The 22,413-nt window shown below is 39.9% G+C and overlaps 1 protein-coding gene across 2 annotated transcripts; it reads right to left on the bottom strand.

Annotated features, from left to right (window-relative positions):
* Positions 1-240: 240 nt before the first annotated feature.
* ST13 (ST13 Hsp70 interacting protein) lies at positions 241-22,072 on the bottom strand. Of its 2 annotated transcripts, none has more exons than XM_050323691.1 (12): positions 21,911-22,072; positions 17,312-17,369; positions 16,034-16,103; positions 15,858-15,928; positions 15,270-15,336; positions 14,626-14,710; positions 12,096-12,206; positions 10,714-10,816; positions 7,417-7,533; positions 6,676-6,739; positions 5,447-5,547; positions 241-2,041 (listed from the first exon to the last, which is right to left on the bottom strand). In XM_050323691.1, exons 1-12 carry the CDS (start codon positions 22,018-22,020, stop codon positions 1,913-1,915), a joined length of 1,086 nt encoding a protein of 361 aa, XP_050179648.1. In that variant the 5' UTR covers positions 22,021-22,072; the 3' UTR covers positions 241-1,912. The 2 variants fall into 2 exon arrangements, with proteins under 2 accessions (XP_050179648.1, XP_050179650.1); XM_050323693.1 differs by lacking the exon at positions 21,911-22,072 and adding an exon at positions 21,473-21,600.
* Between the last annotated feature and the right edge of the window lie 341 nt (positions 22,073-22,413).

Here is a 22,413-nt window from a genome sequence, read left to right as displayed (position 1 = left end):
ACCTATACTGAGGGATGACCTGAGTATCGCCTCTAGGGAACAGGAGATCAAGACTATGAACAAAAGCCAGGCACACAACAACATGCAATTGTAATTTGAGTTCATTTGGTCACGAAGACAAGCCCTTACACGCTTAGTTCCAATTTAAACCACATGTTATATATACAGTTTAATTAAAGCACTTCTAAATTTAATTTAAGCAAAATACGTTTTATCAGAAAGTTAAACAAACCCAAAAAGTTGTATTTTTCAAAATCATACTTTATTTTTAAAGGCTAAGAGAAGTATTCAGAACTATATTTCTTAAGCAAAAAGATTCACATTTCCTTCTGCAGGGTCATTAGTATGAGAAAAAGCATTTGGGGATTTACTTTTTTGCAACCATTGTTGAGTTCCTACACCAAACCAGATTTGTTTCAAAATGGTAACATCAGTTATGGCTTAAGATACAGAATTACAAAGAAGTAATACAAACGTTGAGACTCAAGTGTTGAACAGGTAACTAGGGTCATTTTTTCTATAGAAAGACGCTTTAGCTAAGACAAACAGAAGCAACAACTTTGTCTTTATTGGTAGACAAATCCACTGGACATCATCAGCACAGACACTGCTTCAAGGATACCCATGCTGTTAAACTGCAAGTGTTAAAGAATGTTCTGTCTGCTCCAATTACTTCACCTTTTCCTCCATATCCCAAGCCTAGAAACCATGGAGGTATGAAACCACAACAGCTTTTCGTTTTGTTTTTCTTTTGGTTTTTTTGTTTTGTTTTAAAGAAGAGGATACAAGAAAAGATGGAAGACTACAGAATGTAGTGAAGAAAGTTGTCATCTTTACAGAGACAGCAGGACTTTGACCAGGACATTTTAATCAGTAAGGATGTAAGGACTCAAACCGACTCAGAACCCAGAGCTGCAATCTTGTTGGGTATTCTCCCCTTCACCGACTTAGAACTCTGCATGTACATGTTCTGGATGGCTTGCATTCAGTGGGACAGAGGTAGTGATGGGAACAAGATTCCTTCCCTAAAGTTTCCAAATAGATGCAACCTGGTAAGTGTGGCCCCAAGGAAGGGCGAGTGGAGGACTTGCCAACTGGGAAAGGACAAGAGCACAAGCATAGGTGGTGAGCTGCTCTCCCAGACTCAGACTGATACAATAAAATGTTATGTAAAGGTGCTGGACAAGAACTGAACAAGTAACAAAACCTCTGTGGGCTCTGCAATACATACATCATGCCAGGCTGTGCAAAGGATAGGTTTGTACCTTTCCTGCACAGTTGTGGTGATCAAAAATGACACAGTATTTGCTACTGCCAGAAGTTCCAGTGTGTAACTAGCTAGCATGATTATACTGGTAATAGCTATATAAAGTCAGTCACCCATTTTATAAAAGGAAAAAAAAAAGTATTCGCAGTCAGTTCCTTTATCCAGTTAGTTCTTCAGACTTGTCCCACCTTTGCTATTTGTGACTAGGCCAACTTTTCTGTCCAAAGGGGATTAAGACAGACTTCAACTGTTAAAGTTCTTTCCTCTTTGCTCAGTGAGAGCAATCAAACAAAAAAAAAAAAATCCCAGTTTAAAAAAAAAAATTGCATGTTTTTACCTTACACTCTGAAATATTACAATTTCTCACAGGAGCATTCATTCAGAGGAAACTGTCTGTAACACTTAAAATAAAAGGTTGCAACTCTTGGACAAGAAGGGATGGTTGAAACTACATTATCTGAATACAATTTGGATTTCTATAAACCAATAACTGAATAAAGTAAATGCTTGGGGCTAGAGAGCAGTTCTCCTTAGAACTTTCTCTTCTTAAAAAGATCAGAGGTAAAGTGGTTCGTTTTATTGCAACACTGCTTAGCCAAATCCAATCCTTCCCATTCAGATATGATTTTTTAAGAACCAGGGATTTTATGGTTTACTGCCAAATTTGGCAGACAATTTACTGATGAGATTCATGACCTTGGGATTGTTCTGGTACTTGGACATATTTGCTGGGTTCTGCGCAACATCTTGGAATGCAACCATAACTTCTGGATCCTGCAGGACAAAAAGGAGAAAAAAATTAGGGCATTTGTAAAACAGGTTCTACAAAAGTTAGTGGCTACGTGGTTCCACAAGAATCTAGTCTTGCTCAGCTTTTAACATGACAAGACTACATTAGACTCTTGGCACGAAGTCTGTAAAGAGAATCCAACGATACAGTGCATATTGTTAAAAAAAAAAAGCTGTGTCAGTAAACACCAGAGTCATTACTCAACTTATTACTCTAATAGTTCACTGTGTGAGAAGGGGAATAGGATAAGAGTTCTGTTTCTCCAGAACAGGGGCTTTTAAACACAGCCACACCTACTGTTCAGGCATCTTTCAAATGTATTTTGAAGAAGGCAGCAGCTCCATGTGTGCAGCATTCAAAACTGTTAAGTCTGATCCTAAATAGCATTTGGTAGGTGTGGACTGCCCTGAAATTACCCATGCACTTCAGGTATATTTTATACCTCAGGTATATTTTAAACCAACTGGAGGATTTACAAGTGTGTTGTCTTCCTCACAAAAGATAATCTGTAAAGTCTATAAAAAATGGAATGCTGAAGTTCAGAACACAGAGACTAGATACATTTTCTCCACTTTACTGTATTCCCAAGAAAGGAAAAAGTGAAAAAGTGAAGACTTCCCAACCTCAAACTTCTTTAATTCATTTCAAAATAGGGCATGTGATTATAAAGATCATGTCATGTTGTTAAATTTGATTTCACCTATATATGAATCTGGAACAAAAAGCTGAATAAGCTTAGTCGCTGGTTTGTGTCAAAGCACACCTAAATGAATGTTAAATATTCAATTTTATGCTACATGTTTCATGGTCCTGTAAATTCACAGCAAGCAAATGATTCTGCATTTGTGCTACTTGGAAGCTCTCAACCCTAGATGGTGTTTATAAAGACGTTATATACATCCAAGGTTTCATACTGATAAGCAATATTAGCAAAATAAAGTTTAAGACTGAGGATATCAACATTTCCATAGGGAAGTGTTTAGTACATAAGGTGGAATGGCAACCATTCTATAAATTACACTAGGGAGACATTCAGTTTTCTAGTGTTTTCCTAATGCCCTAGTGTTTAGTTGCAGAAGGATGAAAAATATTTCCAAGAAAAAAAATTATCACTGGTTCTTTTGTTTCCAACTTACACATTTTGGTGGAAGTCTGGGTATAACATATAGCTACACATCAAATAAGGAATCCATAGGTTCATCTTGCACATCACTCCTTATGAAAAGAACTTCTATTTGACTCCAAAATACAAAAGTCATGTTGTGTCTACAGAAAGCAGTTGCACACGCAAGATAGGAAATTCTAGAGAATCCTCTAGACAGGCAAAACAGTAAAATAAGAGAAACACACTAAAATTTCAGTCAATTCTTCTGGAGACTAAAAGGCTTGGGGCAAATGAGCTAAATTAGACATATTAGAAGTCACTGCAAACTGTCACAACTTACTGTCATTAAGAAGATGTGTAAAGAAATGCAAAAGAAGTTTTGCTACTTTGAGTCTTTAGTGCTTAGAAGACTAATATCAGCAACAATTAAAAAAAAAAAAAAGGCAACATCCTAAAGAAATAAATCTTCTGCAGATCATCCAGTCCAGCCCCACTACCAAGGCAGGGTCACCTAATTCAAGTAAGATTCTTATCTTTATGCCAATGACTAGCAATAACTTCCCTAAACATGTCCATGAGCAGCCATATCTGGTTCTTTGGTTGCTTCTACAGATGACAAGATGAAGTTGACAGCATAACCAGTTTAATTTAGCTCATGTTCAGGCACACACAATAGTCAGGTTTACTGAGATGTTAACAGACTGAGGCATATTTCAGTGTTAACTCACAGAAAATAGTCTCAAAGATGATGAGATGATAGCAAGTCTAAAAAGACTGAGGTGGTGGTCTTTACTCTCAGAATACTCCAGTTTCAGCACTAACTCCTCACTATGAAAAGCCTCTACATGCTATCAGTTAAAACAGCAATTTGGGAGTGACTTGATTCAGCACCTTCAGACTCTTTCGTAACACCTCAGATAACAGACGTAACAGCTGCCAGATAACATTATCCATCAATGTATTCCACAGTCGCACTGAGCAGAAGCCAAGCAGCAGAAACTACTGTCTTTTAAGACCAGAGCCTACGCTGTCAATTCAGAGAAGACCAGAACACAGAGTTGGGATATTTTAGGAAAAGGTGGCAGCGCTAAATAAATCATACCCAGATGTAAAGTTTGTACAAAGAGGTCAGCAAGACTCAAGGCTTTGCTGACAGGTTGTACGTGTTAAAGCCTGCCTGCATTACCAGAAAACACTGTCCACACACATTCTTGCAACAGAGTCCTACCCTATGTTGGGGTATACAGATCAACATGCAATGGGGTCTTCTTAAAGGCATGTAGCAAGGACATAATATTTAGTGGCACCTCAAAACTCTGTTTTCAGCAACTCTAATTGCAAACTCCTGTATTACAGCATAAATTAGCCAGGTAAGGAACACAACTACAAGTCATGGGCCTTCTCTGGATGCAAGTCAACACTGCTGACTGTGGTCATGTGTTTCCCAACATCAACAACCATTAAGGGAACCTATGAACTTTCACATGGGAAGTGGTGATTTTTTTTGTGATTCCAGGGCATTCTGAATAAGGTTCCCTTGTGGTGCCTTTGTTTCAATGAGCTGAGAACAACATGTAACTCTACTCTAACCACGGCAGTCCATAAAAAGAAACAAGACTCTTTTATACTTGATCATATTGGCATGCAAATACAACTACTACTACTACTCCAGTTTTTCCTATCCCACCTGCCCTTAAAACTGATGTTGTCAGATATGTTCCATTTAATCTGCTGGAATACTTCTCTTGAGTAGAATTAGTCATGACATTGAGCAATTACTTAATTGAGCAATTAATCAAGCCTACTAGAGAACTAAGCTTTATGAACATGAATTCAGAAAATGCTAAGATGCAGAACTATTCTGATACTACTTTGTCTCTTGAAAAAAACATACACTTAATCCCCTAAGAGAAAGTCAATCCTCACCTCAACAATACTGCAATATCTTATGTTACAAGAATTTTTTGTTTGGGCAGTGAATGGAAATGACCATTTGAGAGACTTTTTCTGAAGATATGACAAACTGTAAACAGCACAGTGTTGCCTATCACAGACCAGGGTGTATGTGTGTGTGTCATCTTTGATTAAGCTCCCATTAGTTTGAAAAATAGCTAACATTGAATGCAGACAGTTTGGCATCACATACACAAGGAAAGAATTTTACAAGAGAAACAAGAAAGCCTCCCATTGCTTTCTAGAAGGTCACATCTTCCTCCCTCCCTTTAACTAAGTGCTGCTCTTCTCTCATTCAGAACATGTAGCTTTGATTTTAACAAATACTCACCTGCATGGCCGCAAGAACTTCTGGATCACTGAGAATCTCATTGAGACCTGGCATGCCTGCCATGCCTGGCATCCCTCCAGGCATAGCCCCAGGAAATCCACCTGAAAACCCAAGACAAGAAAAATGCATGATGAAAAACATTTAACTCATCTACACAGAAAGCCCACTAAGACTAACACATACTGCCCTTGCCACATCTGTAAAGCCATGTCTTCCATAAGGCTACAGCTGGTCCACTGAATGGAAAGCAGGGTCTTCCAGCTGCTTTTTCTGTGAAGACTTACATCTTATTTCGTCCATGTTTTTAACCCAATTGAATAGTAGGCTTGTAACGAGTACAGTTATTTTTCTGGTTAACTTAAATCAGTCGGGTCTAAAACCCAGGAAAATAAGGAGTTTGAATGCCTTGGGTGAACAATGCAGAGCAAAAGCAGATCAGCAGTAGTATATCCCAGTACATTTCATATTTGGTGGGAATTTTAGGTTCGAAAAAATTATACCACCAGAAGAAAAAAAAAAAATGCTTGAGGTTCTTTTACTGAATCCTTAATCATCAGCTTCCCCAGTTGTGCTGAGTATGGTACATATGGTCTCTATCTGGCTGCTGATCCAACTGGAGAAAACACACAGTCTACCTCAACTACTTCTCAATCTTCCAGAGCATTAGTACTTACTCTTGTTTCTCCCCAGCTCTTTGTGTCAAAAAATAACATGGAAAGCCTGATTTTTGTGGAACTCTCAAGGACAACTTTTTTATAAAATAAACTTCACTACCTCTTTTAATAAACATTTCTATTCAACAAAAGCTTGCAACCAGCACAGTTTTCCGTAATATTCAATCCAAATTTTCAACTTTAAAACTATTGTTCTTAAGCAAAATGGGTCCAAGGATAATTTATAAACACTTTTATTCTAGATTTTCAACACATTATCAAGCAAATTCTACTTCTTTGTTTACCCAGACCTAAATCCTTTCATTCTGTTATCTATCAATTAATGATTTCTGTCTTCCCTCTACTTGCTACACAACATCAATCTTCTTTAAGAGAAAAAATCCCATCCCTCTTCCCACTAGTGCTCCAAGAGTTACTTGTAGACAAGTTCTAAACTTCATAAAATATTTTTCTCTCTGTCTTGAGAACAAATGCTGTAAAAACTGTAGTCATAATACTCCCTATGGAAACAAGAACCACCCCTACCTCAAGTACTGGTGCTTAAAAATAAAATACCTGGGAAGCCACCCGGGAAGCCACCAAACTGAGCTCCTCCTGCCTGTCGTCTTGCTTCTTCCTCCTGCAGATGAAAGCACATCATTCCACACAAAGCAATGGAACTGCAGCCTGTTTACTACTGCTCAACTGGGTTTAGGAGAACAAAAAATAGCCAAGACTGTTTCAGGCAGGTAGGCTACCACAATAAACAAAGCACTTCACTATGTACAAAACCACTGACAAGAAATAGCTGTCTACTCTTCCTGTTGTATATTATTGCAGGTAAGTTATGCAGAACATGGTTTTTTACTGAATATGAACTGTATGATTTGTTTTAGCTCCCCAGCTGTATTTTTAGAACTCCCACCCCCAGTGTATTAAAATATATCACTACAGCACAAAGAAAAAATAAGCAAACTGCATCAGGAATTGAGGAAAAGAAGCGGAGTATTATCATGAATTTAAAACCTCCCATTTTGGGATACATAAGTGAAAATCATTCTGGAACAGTCTTACAATAACTGACTTTCTGAAATAAAGGATTAGTAGACATTCTGGAGACTGTTTTTGTCATAAGCAGTAAAAACAGATGCAGTAAAATGCCCTCTTCTCCAGCTTTCATTATTGGTCAAGTAATCGAGACAGAAACCGACTGCCTAAACTTTAAGACTTGAAATTTGATCTTTTTTTCTCTGCAATTCATTATAACCAAAATAACACTCCCAAATTACTAAGAAGTATTAAAACCTGAATATTCACCCTCTGTGCTTTCTCATGCTCCTCCCGTGCCTTCTTCACTCTCTCCATTCTTTCCTTGATTTCCTTTTCTTCACGCTTCCGCTCATATTTTCGTCGATGTTCTGCAATTTTCTGAGCCTGTTACAACAGAATACCCAAATTTCATATAAATTTCCAGCATATCACACAACATATTTCACTACAAAAGCTTTTCTGCTTTTACCAGAAAATTAAGATCTGATTTTACATCCTAAAAGCCTCTTTGTTTTAGGAGCCATTTGCTACTTTCTTCCCATGGCTATCAGTTATTCATCTCTACTCAGCCTTGACTGAACTCACCAGTACATGCACTCTAGTATACCTTTTTGCAATAGTTTTGGGACTTGTACCATAGTTAGAACTTAAACACATCATCATTCCATGTCCCTTCATGCTTTTATGCTGAAATATTGATTTCTCCAGGGCTAAAACCAGCAACTGCCCTGGAAAAGGGCACAAGAGAAAATATAATTCCCCCTGCGCACATACACTTTTTAGATAATGTTACTGCAGACCAAAGAATTCCTCAACCAAGCCAGGAAAGGGCTGGTGGGGAGGAAGTTTGCCTCCTATTACTAACTTTTTCTTAAGTGTATCAAATTTACAGCCCCATCAAACGAGAGGAGTTAACAATGAACTCCCTAGGGCTCCTCAGTCAGGACTCATTTAACAACAGAACCAACAGAAAAGGGAGTGTATCCGTACAGATCACCACAAAAAACGGTTTGTTATTTCACAAATTGCATACGATGGTTGCTCTCTAACACTCCCGTAACAACAACAACAAAAAAAAAAACAGACATCAAAATCACAATGCAACAACAGAGGTACTACTATGACAATGGATACTCTTGTATTCTTTTAGAACACTCTTCTTTAAAGAAAGAAATTATTTTATAAGTAGAAAAGCTTTGATATAACTTATTTTAGCTGGGAGATACTCATTCAATACCACATCATCCTGAAGTATATCTGCCAGAGAAAAGAACATGGCACGTAGCAGGACTAACTGAGAGCAAATGCAGTATGTGCTATCGGAACCTGATGCCCCTACCATTCAATGGCCTATTAAGAGAGAAGTGTCCTATTTTTTTTTTAATGAAGCATAAAGAGTTTCCAACATTTGGAAGTTCATTATTTCTAAGTATTTATCAAAATGAACTAAATATTTTTAGAATCTGACTCAGACTTTGAGCTGAAAGTGCAACAAAATAAAAAGTTCTAGGAAAGCCTGAAGCGAATAAATTAGGTGAACAAATCATCTTCACTTAAGAGATTTTGAAAATCACCCATGAAAAGATCATACATTTTTCCTTGAGCTACATACACAAATTCTCATCCAGTTGGCAACCACACATCAATGTAACACAGATACTCCACTGTTTCCGTGCATCAGATTAACCAGGAAACAGAAGGTTCCCCCTCAGTCAAGCATTAAGTATACCTTTAAAGAAAAAGCTGAAACCTAAGACTTAATTACATTAACCACAGATCAATAATCTCCAACACAGAAGACTAATAGGTTGTGAAACGGTTTCCATTGTCATTTTGCTAGAGACAGCATCTTCTATAAAGACATGGTAGAGAAATGGAAAGCTTAAGTTATTAGACACAGGAGCGTTTGTGCATGTGGTAGGTTAAGTTTGGCAGGCTGCCAGATGCTCACTAAGCCGCTCTCTCACTCCCCCTCTTCAACAGGACAGTGAGAGAAAATAAGATGGAGAAGCTCCTGCCTTGAGATTATCCCAAGACAGAAATCACTCATCCACTACCATCATGGGCAAACCACAATCAACATCAGGAAGTTTAATTTAATTTATTGCCAATTAAAAATAGTCAGACAATGAGAAACAAAGACAAAACTAAAACCACCTTCTTCCCAAAGATCAACTTTACTGCTTCATTCCATGATTCTTTCACCTCCTCGCCCAACCGTGAACAGCACAGTGGGATGGGGGCTGTGATCAGTTCATGACATTGCAGCTCTGCCACTCCTTTCTCTTCACAAGTTTTTTCCAGCCTCAGCTTGTGGTCACCTCACAGGATACTGCCCTTCACAAACTGCTCCAGCGTGGGTCCTCCCCACAGGGTCCTTAAACGATAGACTGTCCCAGCAAGGGTTCCCCAGGAGCTACAGCTCCTGCCAGAAAACCGCCTTCTGCGCAGGCTCCTCCTCCCAGGCTGCAGTTTCTGCCAGGAGCCTGCTCCAGTGTGGCTCTCCATGAGCTGCAGCTTCCTTCAGGACCCATCCTCTTGCTCTGGCATAGGATCCTCCATATGTGCTCCACTGTGGGCCTCCGTGGGCTCAAGGGGGACAATCTGCTTAACCATGGGGCCTTCTCCAAGGGCTGCAGGGGAATCTCTGATCCCATGCCTAGCACACCTCCCTCCCTTCCTTCTTCACTGATCTTGGTGTCTGTAGCATTGCTTCTCTCATATTTTTCTTCTTTATTCCCCTCTCTCTCACAGCTGTTGTGCTGCATTTTTTAACTCCTTTCTTAAACGTGTTATTACAGAAGCACCAGCACCATGAGCGTCGCTTACGGCTCAGCTTTGGCCAGTGGGGAGTCAGGTCAGGAGCCAGCTGGAATTGGCTCCTTCTGATACAGAGGTAGCCTCACATCTCTTCTTACAAGAGGCCAGCCCTGCAGTCCCCACCTTCCCCCAAACTTCCCATGTAAACCCAATACAACACAACAGCTGCTATCTGCAGTCCGTGAACCACTTCAAAGGAATGGGCAGAAACAGATGAAAAGAAAGCCTGCTATCAATAGTGCTACATTTGTTACCCAGAAGTTCTTCCTCAGAAGAACGCTGGGGTCAGCCACACGAGAACAGCTGAAAACCAGTCGTGCAGAGCTGAGGCTGCCCTCATGGGGCAGACTAATGAAAGTGCAAACCACAGCAAAATGCTTCCTTTGGAAAACGTGCTTAGGACAAAGCTTCGATCAATTCAAAAACATCTCAGAAAAAATCCATTATCAATGTTATCTTGCTCTTCTGAATGCTATTAATCTAGATTCTAAAATACTTGGCAAACTTAAAAAACTGCTTCAATTTCTTCTATTAAAATTTGAAAAAGAAACATATTTCATACTTCAGTTACATGCCCAGTCCCACAGATTCAATTTCTCTACACAGCCATAAACAGTTGTGACTGAAGACAGAAGGATCTATAAACTCAGATTCAAGTGTCAGATGACACATGAACACATTTCCACATGGCAGTGCATATTGGAAGAACATGAAGGCAGCAATCCAACATTTTTCCACACTTACTCTTGGTTGCACCTCCTTCAGCATGGCACTAGCATCTTCATCATAATCCAGTTTACAAGCTAATGCAAGATCATGAGCAGCCTCCTCCCAGTGACCAAGAAGTCTGGAATGCAGAAGACACCAACATTCAGAGGGAAAAAGCAAACTGAACACCTAGAGCTCTTCAAAATATTTAATCATGCAGCATTCAGAATTTTAACCTGGAGTTACAAGGACTTACGGAAGTTTAATAATGTTGTTTCATACACTTAAAGTTTAACTTCTGTGTGAAGTAACAATGAGTAAAAAACCCTCTGTGAGCTGGTGTCATTGCTATAAACAAGAAGGATCTAACAGGGTACCTTACCTAACCATATGAAGTACACTAATAAGATATTCTGCACCATTAGGCACATGTTTAGTGTAAAACTACATATTCAGCGTTCTGTACAAGTCTATCCCACTACTACCTCAAGTTTTAGTGGACCCTCTTTACTCAGCACTCAAACTTCCTAGCTGTCTGGATGCACCATGTCTTAGTTGAAGAGGTCATACAAGCTCCTGTGCACACTTCTTTACTATCAATTTATACAAACTGCGGGTAATAAAAAATTGAAGCAAATGGTAGTACTACTAAATGGTCAAAGCACTTCTGCTCACAGACAGAGGTATTAATTCAAACCATGCTCCAGAGTTCTCACTCTTAGGCTCCATGCTGTGTATTAAAACTGTAGACATTAACATACTACTCTTTGAATAGTTTTTATTTTTAAGTTCTATTAACATTTACTTTTTCCACTTTGATACTGACCATGAGAAGTGTCATTTTTTTTACTTACTGTCATTAAAAAAAAAAAAAAAAAAGTTGAACTATACTTGGGGGGAAATGCCTAATGCCATTTTAAATAACTGTTTAATAAACTGTTTGCTTAACAACACTTCTCAGTTGCAACAAACGGTTCCTTAATAAGTAGGCACTTCAATTTACCACGTAAAAGAGCTTTAGGACCTAAGGAATAAGGACAGCAGAGAGATGACTAAGAATTATAGGTTAGTAAAAAAAACCTGAACCAAGTGAAGCCAAAAGGCCTCCAGACAAATAAAACACACAGCCCTAGATCTCATAATCTTTCAGAAAAGCAGTAAGCCGTTAGAAGATATGTTTAAAAAAGAGAGAGAGACAAAGAGACAGTGCCAGGACTGCTCATAAATTGCCATCAATAAATCACCATCGTCCTTTCTTTCCTCTAAGCCACATACTCAGCACAATGGTTTCTTGGCCCACAGTTACTGCTCTCAGGTACAAGACAGACAGTTCAGACACAGAGAAGGAGAAAATGTAAAAAAAAAACATTCCCTCCAACTAAGTAAAGATAATATCAAGTACAGGTGCAGTTCATTACCTATGTGCTTTCCCCCTCCATTTGTAGGTCTGTGCTGAGTCAGGATTAATCTTGATGGCTCTGTCACAATCTCTAATGGCAGCATTTGGCTTCTGCAGTTTCACAAAAACACTGTGGGAACAAGAACATTTACTGTACATATTGAAATACCAAGTTACTAACTTAAGCTGAAAATAATTTTGGATGACTAACAGGCAAGCTAGTGAAATAATGTATTTGAAGAGCTGAGTTAAAAAAAGATTTCATAGCGGTAACAAAGTCACTAAAATTTAGTCTCACCCTCCCAGAACTGCAGGTGAATCATTAGCAAGAACTGAAAGCATTTGTTGTTCAGACTCAAGCCTTGCCAGCAGGAGTAACTCTAGTCCAGAAGGAAAGGATACATAAATGCAAAGGACAGTTCAGCCCCATGGTGTTTGGAGTCTACTGAAAATGGCAATTAGCAATTTGAAGAAAACAACAGTAACATTCTGCATGCTATATTACATAGTCTTTAACACAGTAACACAAAGAAAGCATGAGGAGTTATACAAGCTACAAGGATCAACAGCTAAAGTCATGAGGAGATGAGGCATCAAAACTAAAAGCAGCAAAACACACAAACCCAACAAGTAGCCCCAGTCCCTCGTCAGTTTAATGTAATAACTGCAAATTAGAATACACAAGCATATCAGACTGACTAGTAGAGTGGTACTTTAGGAGGTTCAGGCATTTCAAATTTAAAATCTTTGAAAGAAACACTAGAAAACATTCCTGAATTGACAAGAGTATTCAATATTGAACATACTCCGAGTCAGAACTTCTGTCCTTTTACATCTACTTGAAAACAGTTTATCAACAATTATAATGCCTATAAGTAACTTCACCATTAAGGGTTGTTATAAAGCAGGTACAAAGTCACACACTGTCTTCTAGAAACAAACAGGTAGACTAAGTGTCTGTGTTCCAAAGCTACACTTCACCAATGACAAACATTCCAATTCCGCTGGCAGGACAAACCCTCCAGAACCGAAAACCAAGGGGTGAATTACTCTTAGCACTTGGATAAGCATGGCAAGTTTTACAATATCTTAATATATTGCTCATTTCTTTCTACAACAGACCAAATGGAGGTAACTTTTACACTTCCCCTAACATTTTAATTTTTCATAGCTAAACCCTGAGAAGATACAGCACTGTAAGAGATTTTAAAAATACTGTTTTGATGACAACAACAAAGTGTATTAAAGTACACAGGTGGTGTTACATGCCAAAACTTTGATAGGGAAAAGGAAAAAACCAGCAGGGAAGGTACCAGTGAAAGTGTACTAGAATTGAACAGTTAAAGGACACTAATTAATCTCATGAAAGTCACCAAAAGTTGAACATTTATTTTAATTATACTTTGCTATGGAAAAGACCCAGTAAACTATCAAATAATCCATGGTTAGTGGTTTTTTTCTGTAAAAAGAGAAAGAACCCCAAACTTCTGCTTCTGCAACCCATACTTGCCCAGAATTAGGAAGATAAAGATGTTTGTGCATTATGAAGTTGGGGTTACCACACAACAAATCTGACAGTTCCCAATGCATCATCTGCAGTCTGGCAGATGTAATTAGCAATAAGGTGGGTAGTGAATGCGTTGAGATATAGATGTGTTCTGTTCAAACAAGAGTTTGAACAGAACCAGGTCTACTTCACAGTGAACAAATCCATTTAGCAGGTATGACAGGGAGAGAATTCACAGGATTCATACTTAGGTTTGCATTTAAACAGGATATAATTTCAATCATCATCTTAATCCTAGAATAAACTTCAGATTTTACAAGTGTTTGTTACCCAGCATTACTCTATCTCAACATACCAAAAGCCATATTGTTGAGGAACACATTTGGTGCAGGCAGCTTGACGTGCAGCTGCAGGTTGAGCTCTGGGTGGAGAGACCTTTGCACAACCAAAGGTCCACGGACCTGTGGCCCAGCCCGGCAACCAGACACTCAGAGACACTGCAGGAGCTGAGGACTCCAGACCTTCCAACACTCAAGGCTGTGAGGGCATAAAAACCCAGGGCTTCCTTTGTTCAGGGTCCCTCCTCAAAGGCACCATCTCGAGCTGTTATTTTGTTATTGCACCATGATTAAATCATTTAAGGATCAAGATGTCTGAGCCTCTGCTATGGGAAACCCAGGGTCATGACAGTAAGGACACCTGGAGTGACTTTGTGAGTGTGGAGTGCGTAGCTGAGAAGGGCCTTCAGTCCCAGAGCAGGTGGTGAGAGTGGGACTGCTAGAATGGCTCCTGGAAAGTTTCCTTAACAATATTACCACAATGCATTTTGGAATACCATTCTGTATTTACTCTATTATCAAGATCCTTCATATGGCTGCTTCAGCAAATCTGGTGAATCACATATAAGGGAACATGCATGAAATAAGCTCTTCTCTTTGCCTCATGTGATTTAAGCTTACACAGATCCTCAAGTTGCCATTATATTTAGACACCTTAGGGGAAATAACAGAAGAGGTAGAAACATCAGTAGTTTATGACTCACCTTGCCCTCTTGGCATACAAGATGGCCAAACAAGGATTCAGCTTGATAGCATCTGTGAACAAGTCAACAGCCTTCTGAAGTTCACCTAAATATAAGTACCAGTGAAGTTTCAATCATTATACAATGAAATTACATCCAAATTCCAAACCTGCCTTACAGGGTGTTACATCCCTAGGCACTTCTTAGATCGAAAATTATCAACAAAGGAAAATCAATTTCTCCCTCTTGCTATGTTACTGACGTACAAACCCCAAAATTAATGCTGGAGGAGAAGAGAGACTTTTCCCAACTAAATTGGTACATTTAACTTTGAATGCAATCAATTAGATGTCACATCTTTATTATACAGCTTTTCACTGCATTACGACAAACCACTAGAGACACTAATCATAATATGTAGGGAAGTACTATAACAATCAATTTGTAATTAAGATGCTGCAGTGCCTCATCCCCCAAACTACAGGGACATTGGGAAGGCAGTGCTTAAAGAAGCTTTCATATTCTAGATAATTTTGAACATTGAACAGGAAGTGGGTTTTCTCTTCCTTGAAAGCATTCAAAATGGTCCAAGATATTTACTTTTTTTTTTAAAGGAGAACAAAACCTAATGTCTTTGAATATGTACTAAAAAACAATTTTATCACCTTCACTTAGAGCATTTATCGCTTCAATCTTCTTTTCATTAGCTTGATCCGCCATCTCTTCAGTTACCTAACAAAATAAAACGAAAAACACACACAAAAATCCAAAAGCTGTAGATTCCGGGCCAGAATTACCATGCTAAGACGGCAGCAAGGGAAAGAGCTTCAGTTTTCCAATTCCAGAATATTTATTTTACTTTGCATTGAAATCATAGTTCAGAAAAAAGCCACAAACTCCTTTATTTTTAGCTTGAAGACATTATCCAACATGATTTTTGGCTATAAAACGCTCGAAAGCTATGTTTAATAATGGCAGAATTCTACATATCTAGTTCTCATGGGTGTTTTGATAAGGTTCTTTGTTATTTACTGACCTGATCTTCCTCATGGAACTTTTTGATTGACTCTAGTCTTGAATAAGAAAAACTGTGATTTTAAGCTAGTAAGTTTTCTGTTTAGAAGAAAAAGAGACAAAACAACAGCTGGCTGCACAGATAATACAGTACTCATCCTCCCTCAGCTGCTATCCTTGATTAAATGCAAAACCTCTCCCTATCTTTCCTACTGCCACACTGAAAATATTGTGCTTACCTCCACATTTTCATCCCCCATTTCTTGAGGGTCATCGTTGTCTGGTTCAATCACTCCCTCATTGTCAATTTCTGGAGGAAAAAAAAAAAGCAGGACTAAGCACCATCTACAGAGAGAAGATTGTCAGAATAACTTTCACATTGGCAAAATGCAATAAAGTAATCTCTTTTCCCCACCTAAGTCACTCTCTTCACTTTCTGGTTCGGGCGATTTAACCGGCTCCTCTGGTTGTTCCTCTGCTTTGCCCTGAGAGAGAAATAAATTTGTGAGCAAACATTATTTCTCACTGATATTCTATTTCCATTCTCATAAATAAGTGTATTAGAAAATTCAGATCACTCTACATCTGAACCGTTTTATTTTTAAGATACTAATCTCCTTTTTCCTTTTCTCAGAGTAAGTCTATCGTGTATGCAAATATTTCACAGCCCAAATCTGGACAAACTTCTGTTATTGGTAGAGCCCATCCTTCAAATTGTGTGATTCAATAATCAAAACCAAATAATGCAAATAACACCCAATTCAGTACTAGTTTTGCAATGATTACTAACCAACCTCTCCAATCTTCCTGCCTTCCCTCACACAATCTCTGGGTCAAAAAATCTCACCATCTAATACTATTAAGCTAAGGTCCTTTAGCAGGGAGCTGATGACAATGATTTAAATATTGTTTCCATTTGCCAAGGTCAAAGATTGTTGCCACTTACACATACTTAGAATGTTTTTTTTTTCAAAGGTTTTCTTATCAACTTCTAACTAAATTTCATCTGAAACCCACAACTTAGCACATTCTGCTTTATCACACAAACTGCTTGTCTTCAGTGTCACAGACTACACTCAGTACATACACACAACCCCTCCATATAGCTCTAGCTAGCCAGTAATTCCAGCATCCACGGTCTTGTTAAATTAAAAAAAAAATTTCCTTCTTTCCAAAAGAATTTCATGCTTGAAAAAAACCCTGATATAAATATCAAAGGCAAATTTGTTATCATTTCCCTTAAAATAAATGGACAAAAAACAACGAAAATCTATTCCACGATACTGTGTTAAAAATGTGATAGTTCAACCGTTCACTTCATTACTTATCATGCTCATTAATATTTCTTCTCATGAAAAGATTATAATTTAATCCACTAATGACTAGAGAAGATGTTTATAAACAGACAGTGAGAACATAAAAAAAGAAATCAAGACTCTGTTTGGCATTTGCATTGCAGAGAACATCAGGCATTCAGGATTAGGGAAATGGAGCATGATAACACTTGAAATAAACTAGGAAGCCATCTGTAACAAGTCATCTACAGCACACAATGGGCAGGCTTCAGACTGAATCGTCACACTCACCCACCCTATCTGAGTGAAAACTGACAGAAATTTTTCCCCTTCCACTGCTCAGTAATTTCTGCAGTATCCAAATGTTAATTTGCAGTGACAAACCTTTTGTATCTCACCTTACTTGTCTCCTCTGTGGAGGCATTGGCTGGAGCAGGCGGTATTGTGCCTCCCATACTTTTCAGTAAAACAGAGAAAAGAAAAAACAAAACAGTAAGATTATCAAAATAATGTCATGTATTTTACTGATTCAAATCCTGATAATCTCAGCTTTTTGTTGTAACACAAAACATGACGATCCAATTCACTTTCAAACCAGCAAACGGTGCACACATCCCCCATGCTTTTCTCAGCGCAGTACAAAGCACACTGTCTGTTGTACAACTCCACTGAGACCAGGACTCATGAACATCACCCTTCACGCACCCCTTCTCACCAGGAAAAGCTGCCTCCTTGGCTCAAATGGATTTATCTCCTTTAAATGTAATTTATGCTTGAATCAAAATAAATATTATGATTATAGATATTACTAAAATCAGAATTATTTTTGGAACAGAGGTCAAACAAGTAAAGAGAATGAGCGAAAATGCTTATGCAATTAAAAAAATTGCTGCCTAGGAAAAAAACCTTTTCTCTTCTGTATTGCAATATTCATGCCTTCCCTCCACTACAATTAAGGAGCATTCTTTGTAGAGACAGCATTCTGTCAATATAGAAAAAACTTCTACATGGTATCGATCCTGGTTAACAGCCAGGAGTAAACACAGGCTGAATTCTCCAGCTGTTTCATAGAACATCTAATCATACCTAATGGCAGCATGCCACAAGGAGTACCATTCCCATCCATCCCCTGCCCTGCATTCCCATCTACTGATGGTTTTCAAGAAAAGTGTTTCTATTAACTCAGTGGGTACAACCAGCTCTTTGGGGTCCCACACAAGTGGTTTGATGGGATGCAGGGCAGAGAAGGACGTGGGCAAATAGGGGTGGGCAAGAGGAGCTGGAAGGGTGCAGGACTATCTGGTTTCAGGAATTAGTGCAACATAAAACTCTAGCCTAAGGATAAGAAATTACAGCTTCTTAAGTCAGGCTACTGCAGTCCATTCTTCCCTCCTTCCTCCCTCCTGTCAGCAGCACCATCTCCCAGCCAGGCCCCCAACTAGCTGAAAACAAACCTGGATGAGGCAAGACATGACAAGGACAGGGATGAACTAGGGGAGAAAGGGCAGAAAAATGAAGAGGAGACGGCCTGTTAAGAGGATTGACAGGTCCTGGCACGCAGTCCTGCAGCAAAATGCAGACAAACAGCACTAAACTACTCCTTGTTTACATGGAAAAACAAGGGACAAACCACAGCATGTGTTGAAGCTATTGCAAAAATCTAGATGTGTCCCTGGAATGTTGACATTACTTAACCTAAGTTATACTGCAAGGACTAAACAACTACAGTCTGAAAAATCATTACAGAGCTAGGCAGAATACACAGCACATGTAGTAACTGTTCCTCCTCAATTTTTACTCTCCTAGGTTGACAATACAACACATAATTGTACTAGTCTGTAAAAACCAAAGAGAGTTCTTAAAGACTACAGGGACCATCTAGTGAAGCCTTGGAACTTTTTTCTGCACAAAAGCCCCTACAAATTATGAAGCATTTTAGCAGTGTTAATAGCTAATATCCATGGTAACAGCAGGGTTTAAGTCTGGCATCTTGAATCACCTCAAGACCAAAACAACCCAAGTCTCCTCTGCCTTCTTCACACCCCCCCCAAAATGATCCAAGCTTGTAACAGTTTTGAGATTAGTTTAACTAATATAAATGCACATTTTATAATATACTATTTCATCAACTTCCAAGGCTTAACAGCTTCACTCAGTCCTTGAAAATGCTTTTGCTATCCTGTTATTCTCTATTTAAACTAGTTACAATTCCAGAACAATTCAAATCCCTCAACTCAGTATTTGATTACAATGATTAAACACACAGCAAGGATATCTGCAAAGTTTGCAATGTATTTAACCTCAACAGTATAGGGATACACAAGATACTCTCAGAGGAAAAGGCAGGTGCTGAGCTGTATAAAAAGAACACACGCACAAATAGATTCTGAATTAAACCCTTGTTTAATTAAAAAAAATAATAAACTAAATAATAAAACATAATAAACTAAAACAGAGTTGTGCAATGCCAGCAACAACTCCTGGGAGTTGTCAGGACTCCATTGCAACAATGACTGCATTCTTCCACTCCTCACAGCCACAACAAGTATGGTGTTTATGACTTGCTGGAAGAACTGCAACTGTTATTTCTGCATCCACTTTTATCACTGACAGCAAAATTATCTTTAGAGAGAAATTGGATTATCACAAATTTGAAAGGGTCAAAGTCTATTTGACCAAAACAACAACAAAAAAAGAGGTAAAAAGCCCTGTTCATCAATTAGGGACTCTGTGCTATACTTCTAAGGACTGCTATTGTTTCTTTGTTCAACTGCAGGGTTTTGAAACATGTTTCCTTTAATGACTCATTTCATAATAATTCAAGTAAAACATTTGTATTTTTATGCAATTATGAAAAAATGGGCATGACTAAAAGGGATGTCAAAACACTTTCCAAACATACACACTACCTTATGCTTTTTCTGCAAAGAGCATCCATACAGAAATTAAATACAACAGCTAGACAGAGTAAAGGTTAGGAGACAACAAGTGCATGAAAACAGGTAAGACTTGAGGTTTCTGATGCAATATTAAGAGCTAGTCAGAAATAAAGCATCCCATTCTGGTTTTCTGAGCAGCCAGCATAGTCTAAGTTAGAATCATTAAGTTTAAGAAAAAAAAAAATCAAAGCAATTAGCAGAATTTTAGTTGAAAATTCAGTGGGGGACATAAGAGTTATTGAGGTTATTTCCACCTGAAGCCAGGCCATGCTGTCTCAAGCAGTTTCCAAAGAACGAGAAGGGCCTATAAATGCATCTAATAGTCCTACTGCAAGCAGATCTGTTATGGAAGGACAGAGGGAAACCCACCAAGCTTCCAGACAGTTTTACATAAAAAGTCATCTGGTTACCACTACCATCAATCAAATGTATAACCAAGGCAAATATTTAGCTCAAATATGTGAGGAAAACCAGAAAACTTCAGAGAGCTGTAGAAGGTTCTACTCTGGAGTATTTTTCTACTTCTGAGATAAAGACATACAGTGAGGATTTTACGTGAAAAAACACTCCACAGCTCCAAAATCTAATTTTTACACTTGTAAGAAAAGTGTCAAGTGTAACTCTAAAAATTAATCTTGAAATTAAAGCCCTCTCCATTAATATGGAGAAAGGGAATGGAAAGGTGACCATCTAACACACTTTCTTTGGCCAAAAGAAGTCAGTGTTCTTCTTCTCTCTCTCAAAGTACTCTGTCCACACCTTCAGAATTAGGCAACAGAAGTAATGGAGGAAACCTAGGGTAAGACACTGAAGTCTTTTATGCAGTAGTAAAAGGAACTAAGGATCTTCAGTAGGATAAGACAGATATCTATCTCCTTCCTACACACAGGTGCAGCTACTATCAGTACTACAAAGCCAAGTTAAGTTAAATAGGAGTGGTTTTATAACCACACTAGTATTCAGATGCATAGAAAAGTTTAAGCACTGCTGTGAAAAAACACTAATAAATAGTTCATTGTAGACATTTTCATTATAGGACACATTGTAAAATACCAGTATTAACTTTTATATATATATATGCGCACATAAAGCCCTGCTGGTTTTTCAACTAATTACAAATACCATACAGCAGGAAGTACAGTTAAAATACCTTCAAACTAAAGCAAATTTTTTAAAACAAATCCCAGTTTGTCACTAGATAAAAATCTTTTAACCTCCCGTTCCATAAAGTGTGCACCTGCGAGAACTTTCTTCACTTCTCGAAGTTCTTTAGAGTAGCAGCCATAAAAACCAAGCAGAGGTACTGTAGCTAAACACAGGGGCCCTGTGGGTTCTCTGCCAGCAGCAAAGGACCTCAGCCCTTCCAGTTTGTTGTTTCTGGGCCCTGAGGGTGGAACCCAAACGTGATTTTTAATTGAGAAGCATCTGCTAGGACAGGCCCCGCGCACACAGGCTACGTGCAGCGTAAACCGCAGATGTCTGAAAGGGCTCACAGGGGAACACAGACTTCGACTACTTGATAAGTGGAACTTCAAGGAGCAAAACACGCTTTGGACAGCAAACGTAGCTGTCAGGTATTTTACGCTTTTGGGTACCAGGCTGTAAATTACCGCCACTCACCTCCCCACAAACTCGGCTCCTTTTTAAGACAGGCTAGCCAACTCTGCTGCGTAATGCGAGAATTAACTCGGTAAGTATTACTCTGGGGCTTTCCAGCCTGGAAAGCTGAGCCACTGAGATAGCCGGGGGGCAGGCTTTTTCCAACGGGAATAGCCGGCGTTAACGGAACAAAACAAACAAACAACAACAAAAAAATAACAAGTCTCTTTTAGGCGCCAAGGGTACCCCCGGCGGGCCGGGCCAGGGAGGCCGCAGGGCCGGGCCGGACCCGCCGAGGCGACACCGCGCGCCCCCCGCGCCCGCCACGCGGCGGGGCCGAGCCTGCACGCGCTGAGGGGACACGCCCCCCCTCCCCTCACACCGCGTCCCGCGCCACAACACCCTTCCCCCCGCTCCCCCTCCCCGCACGGCCGCCTCCCGCCACGGCCCGGCACCGACCTCTCCACCCACTCGCGGAGGAAGGCGAGCTCCGGGGTGTGCAGCAGCCCCGGGTTCTGCTTGCACAGCCGGACGAAGGCCCGCAGCTCGCTCAGCTTGCGCGCGTCCATGGCGGCGCGGCGGCAGCAGCACCAGCGGCGTCCCAGGCGCGCGCGCTGTCCCGCCCCCCTGCCGCGGAACCTTCCAGCCCGCCCCGCCCCCCGAGCCCCCGCCCATCACAGGGCCCCGCCCACTGCGGGAACGCCGCGCCCTCGCCAGGCATTGCCCTCCCCATCCCGGGGATGGCCACGCCCACAGCCTCGCGTGGCGCCGTGGAAGCTTCCAGCGCGCCCCGCCCACCCCGAGGCCACGCCTTCCCCCCTACAGTGCTCCCCCCCATCTTCGCGGCGCGGCGGCCGGAATTTTGTGGATTTGGGCCCCGCTCCCCGCTTGGTGCTGCCGCCCGCTCGCTCTCCCCCGACCCCGCTGCCGCGCCGTGGCCCGTGTTCCCCGTCGCGGTCGGG

Source organism: Myiozetetes cayanensis, unplaced genomic scaffold (assembly GCF_022539395.1).
Source record: "Myiozetetes cayanensis isolate MyiCay16 unplaced genomic scaffold, myiCay2020 scf3, whole genome shotgun sequence".
NCBI classification, from domain to species: Eukaryota; Metazoa; Chordata; class Aves; order Passeriformes; family Tyrannidae; genus Myiozetetes; species Myiozetetes cayanensis.
The sequence above is the reverse complement of the archived record's forward strand: the minus strand, read 5'-3'. Positions and strand labels throughout refer to the sequence as shown.

Bases quoted from the DNA above. Each gene is read 5' to 3' on its own strand.
- ST13 (XM_050323691.1), bottom strand. From the start codon at position 22,020: ATGGACGCGCGCAAGCTGAGCGAGCTGCGGGCCTTCGTCCGGCTGTGC. The intron at 15,929-16,033 runs GTGGGGAAAAGA...TTTTTCCTCCAG, and splicing joins AAGTGAAGAGAGTGACTTAG to AAATTGACAATGAGGGAGTG. The intron at 10,817-12,095 runs GTAATGAACTGC...TCTGCATTCCAG, and splicing joins TGGAGGGGGAAAGCACATAG to ACTTCTTGGTCACTGGGAGG.